This window comes from Papaver somniferum, chromosome 5 (assembly GCF_003573695.1).
Source record: "Papaver somniferum cultivar HN1 chromosome 5, ASM357369v1, whole genome shotgun sequence".
Lineage (NCBI taxonomy): Eukaryota > Viridiplantae > Streptophyta > Magnoliopsida > Ranunculales > Papaveraceae > Papaver > Papaver somniferum.
Window position 1 is genome coordinate 158,892,548 of NC_039362.1, and position 4,556 is coordinate 158,897,103.

Consider the following 4,556-nt stretch of genomic DNA (forward strand, 5'->3'; position numbering starts at 1 on the left):
CCAAACCTTCAACACCATTTAGCAAGCATAGGCTATTCATAATCTTTAAGTTGCACACACCCAGACCCCCCCTTTTCTTGTCAGCATAAACTAAACCCCAATTTATGAGATGAGAAACCTTTGATCCAGCTCCGTTTTCCCAAAGAAAATTTCTCATTTTCTTCTCAAGAATTTTGATCACAGAAGCAGGTGCTTTAAAAAGAGAGAAATAATAAATTGGGAGTGAACTGAGAATACAATTAAGCAAAGCAAGTTTACCTCCCTTGGAAAGAGAAATTTGTCTTCATAAAGAGAATCTTTCCTCAAACTTCTCAATAGTAGGATCCCAGATGTGCTTAGAATTTGGCTTAGCTCCCAGTGGCATACCAAGGTACATGAATGGAAGATTGTCAGTGGCACATCCAAACTCAGCTGCCCAAACTGATAACTCTGGCACCTGACAATGGCTATGAGTCTTGTTTTAGTAGTATTAACCTTAAGGCCAGCAATATACTCAAAGCACTTGAGAGCTGAAAATAAGTTGAGTAATTCCTCTTTACTGTGATCAATAAAGAATATTGTATCATCAGCATAATGCAAATGATTGACAATAATGCCAGTAGGAGTTACTGAAAAACCACTAAAAAGATTAAGTTGAGAAGCCCTATCCATGTATCTTGAGAAGCCTTCCATTGCTATGTTAAACAGAAGAGAAGAAACTGGACAACCATGTCTAACACCCCTTGAACTTGAGAAGAAACCAAAAGAAGAGCCATTGATTAAAACCGAAAAGGTTGAGGTAGAATAACAGAACCTTAGCTATTTGCACAGCTTGCTGCTAAAACCCATTTGAAGCATCACAAACTCCAAGTACTTCCAGTTAATCATGTCAAAAGCCTTTTCCAGGTCTATTTTACAAATAATACCAGCTTTACCAGATCAAAGCCTCGAGTCTACAAGTTCATTAGCAATAAAAGTGCCATCAATTATTTGCCTACCTTCAATGTAAGCATATTGCACTGGGGATATCAGCTTATCCATTACCAACTTCAGTCTAGTAGCTAGCACCTTTGCTATAATTTTGTATACACTTGTCAAAGATATATAGGCCTACAATCTTTAATTGCCTCCACATAATCCTTTTTGGGAACCAAAGTGATGAAGGTGAAATTGTGCTTGCTGTTGATTTGACCTGTAGAACAGTATTCATAATATCAGATTTAAGAAAGTTCCAACATTTGTTGAAAAGATAATTGGGAAACCATCTGGCCACGGTGCTTTGTCACTGCCAAGATCCTTAGTAGCATCTCCAACTCATTACTATTACTATTATGCTATTATGCTATCATATTATCTCCAACAAGGATAACATATTACTGCTATCATGCTCGATATCGCTAGATCCTGCTTCCCCCAAAAGTGCTACTATCTTCCAGACCAAACATCCATTGCTGCTTCTACTACTGGTGGTACAGAAGATGGCTGATATGTGTGTGATACGACGACCTGATATGGGCATAATTGTAGCAGTGACATCTCTCTAGGATTCAGTTCCCAGTAAATACCACAGCGTTAAGCTCCTTTTCAGCAATACAGAAAAACTTACCAACTTGTACTCGTTCGTTGAGGAATCGAACCCAAATCCGTGACAGATGATGCGTGCATTGGTGGTGCGTTTCCCAACTTTAGCTGGATGAAAGATACAGAGAAAGTCTTTCCTGTTTGGGTCCACAATCATGTAACCATAACCAGTTGAATATTTACCGACTACAGCCACACATGGTAGACCATGACGGTAACCGACCATTTCAGATACACCGCGATCAAATTTGAAGAAGTGACACCCATGCTCAGGCTCAATCGTGTTTTTAGTAACCCCAGCTAACATTTAAAAGACTAATGATAACTTGGGGATGTTTTTGCGATTGGAGGAAATGAGAATAAGTTAAGCGTTTATGATCATTATGAATCGGGTTATACCAGAGTTCGGATACCAGAACGTAAGTCAGCAGTGTCGGGACTGGAAGCTTGGTTAATATTTCATCCATTATTAAATCATTGAGGAAGACACTTCTTTCTTTATATGCTCTTTTATTCTTCATCTCCGTCACCGTTGGCGTATCTGTTGTATCACCACCGCAATCTTTTCTTCTACATGTCTCCATGGCCGTTGAAGCATTTGCATCACCGCAATTTTTTCTTTTATAAGGTCTTTTCTTCGTCTCCATCAATGTTGGAGTATTTGTACCACCAATAACTTTACTTTTCTTCATCACTGTTGGCGTATTTGTTGTATCACGAGCGCAATCTTTTCTTTTATACGCTCTTTTCTGCTTCATCTCAATCACTGTCATGGTAGTATTGGTAGTTATACCCTCACCACCACAACCAATTTGCGGGGGTTGTGATTGTGAGATGTTCATCGTCGTTATAACTTAAAATAAATGCAGCTTCCTGGAAACCAGCTCAATCCCTGTATTCTTTTTTTTTGAGAGGCCCTGCTGGGAGTTGGGGAGACCAGCTGAAGAAAGTAGATCTCCACCAAAATTACTGTGATATTATATATATATATATATATATATTTTTTTTTTCCTGAGATAACCACATTAAAAAAGGATACAGTTTGCGTATGATTTTAAGATGGCAAATAAAAGAATGTTAATCATAATTGAGAGTTACATCAATCAAATATACTACTACTGATGCTGCATCTTGGGACTTTACATTCCTGAGCGCAGAATAAGCAATTGTAATTGTCTAACGTTATTTCCTATCAATGTGAATCTGAATCGTTGATCTTCTTCTTCCTTTTTATTTCCGCATCCGCATTGCTTTCCTCCTCACTTGTGTGCTTCTTCAATTCCACCTCCTCATCGTTTTCTGCCTCATCCACCTCGCTTTCCTCCTTTTTCTGACGCTTAATCACCAAATTCACGACATCCCCTTGCTTAATCCTCATCCTCATCTGAATCGTTGATCTTCTTCATTTTCTTTTTCTTAATCATCATCATTTTCTTCTTCTTCTCATCGTTTTCCTCCTCATCCTCATCGCTTTCCGCATCCTCATCCTCATTAATTTCCTTATCCTCATCCTCATCCTCACGCTTAAACACCACATTCATGACATCCCCTGGCTTGAAATACTTCTGCCTAATGGAATCCACCATCTGTTCTAATGCCCTGATTTTCCTTTCCTTCGCCAGTCTTCCAAGATGTATACCGTCACGTACTGTACGAACTTGACGATTAGGAACAAATAAGTACTTGCGTTGTAAAGTATATTCCAATGATATTAGTTAACATGAAATCGTTCGAAAAAAAAAATTTAATATCAGTAATTAATCTCAATTTCCCCAGAAGATCGATGCATTCAACAATAACAAGAAAATCCAAAACATAAAAATTAATTCAATCTGCAACAAGAAAACCAGCACCGCTAATTAAAATAGATTGAGCATAGAAACCCTAGGTAGAACCCCTTAATTAAAAAGCTCAATCTCGTTTTTTTTTGTTTTATTTTAAATTTATTGATTTAACCTTGGAAGAAAGTAATAAAAATATTATGATTAAAAGATATATACGTGATTTTGGTCCCGTATATGGTGATGCTGGTTCCGCCATTGTTAACTTCTCTAATGATTCCTCCATGATGAACTGAAGTAGGTAGGAAGAAATAAGCATCGAATATTTTCAACAAACCCTTGAATTGTAGGCATTTAGGTTGTTCCCGGGATTCGACCTGCCCGGTCAGGTCGCTGGGGGTCTAGGGGCCCCCTGTAGAGTGCGAGACAGCGTCTAGTTGGAAATTTTCTGTTCGTCTATTGTCAGTTAGAAAACGGAACAGAAATCTCGTTTCACCAATGGACATATTGAAGAAAGAGACGTGCATGTTCACTCTGAAAAGATGCCTATAGAGATGAAGAGTCATCTCCAAAGGGTGTGATTTCCTCTTTAAATAGAAGACTTGTTTTCATTCAAAAACATATCTCAACTCTATCTGTTTTCTTTCTTACAAGCATCATCAGAAACAAAACCAGTGTGTTCTTGGTTGGATCAAGGTCGTACAAGCTTTGAATCTAACACTGTTGTGGGGCTTCAAGTATCCTGACGGCGATATTCGTTGACATGTTTGTACTCGTCAACAATTCAGAAAGGGTCAAATAATTGTCGAAAAGAATCTTTCATTAGAGCCTTGAACCCTATTAAAACATTCTTTTCTTTACCCTGTTTTGCTGTCAATTTTCCAACAGTTTTCGACAATTACTATTGACATGGAGGGTGAATCTTCAATGGCTGTTGCGCAATCATTGCAAGTCATGAATCAGACTTTTAATAGGTTAGAACGATTTTAAGGAGAGGGTTTTACTCGCTGGCAGGAAACTCTCAAATTCAATCTTATGTTTCTGAAACTTTGGTACATTCTGGAAGATGGGTTAGAGGCCATTCCTGCTGCTACTGACAATGACGATGAGGAATTAAAGAAAAGGTGAAAGAAGCGTGACGAAGATGATTTCATGTGCCGAGGTCATATTCTGAATGCTTTGGGGTTGAACGTTTACAATGCTCATCGTACTTAT

At 38.3% G+C, this 4,556-nt stretch overlaps 1 protein-coding gene across 1 annotated transcript; it reads right to left on the reverse strand.

The window, feature by feature from the left end:
- Positions 1 to 2,627: 2,627 nt before the first annotated feature.
- LOC113278028 (THO complex subunit MFT1-like) lies at positions 2,628 to 3,633 on the reverse strand. Its single transcript, XM_026526974.1, has 2 exons — positions 3,561 to 3,633; positions 2,628 to 3,217 (listed from the first exon to the last, which is right to left on the reverse strand). The coding sequence occupies exons 1-2, from the start codon at positions 3,625 to 3,627 to the stop codon at positions 2,928 to 2,930; spliced, it is 357 nt and encodes a 118-aa protein (XP_026382759.1). The 5' UTR covers positions 3,628 to 3,633; the 3' UTR covers positions 2,628 to 2,927.
- Between the last annotated feature and the right edge of the window lie 923 nt (positions 3,634 to 4,556).

Bases quoted from the DNA above. Each gene is read 5' to 3' on its own strand.
- LOC113278028 (XM_026526974.1), bottom strand. From the start codon at position 3,627: ATGGAGGAATCATTAGAGAAGTTAACAATGGCGGAACCAGCATCACCA. The intron at 3,218-3,560 runs GTATATATCTTT...CTAATCGTCAAG, and splicing joins ATATACGGGACCAAAATCAC to TTCGTACAGTACGTGACGGT.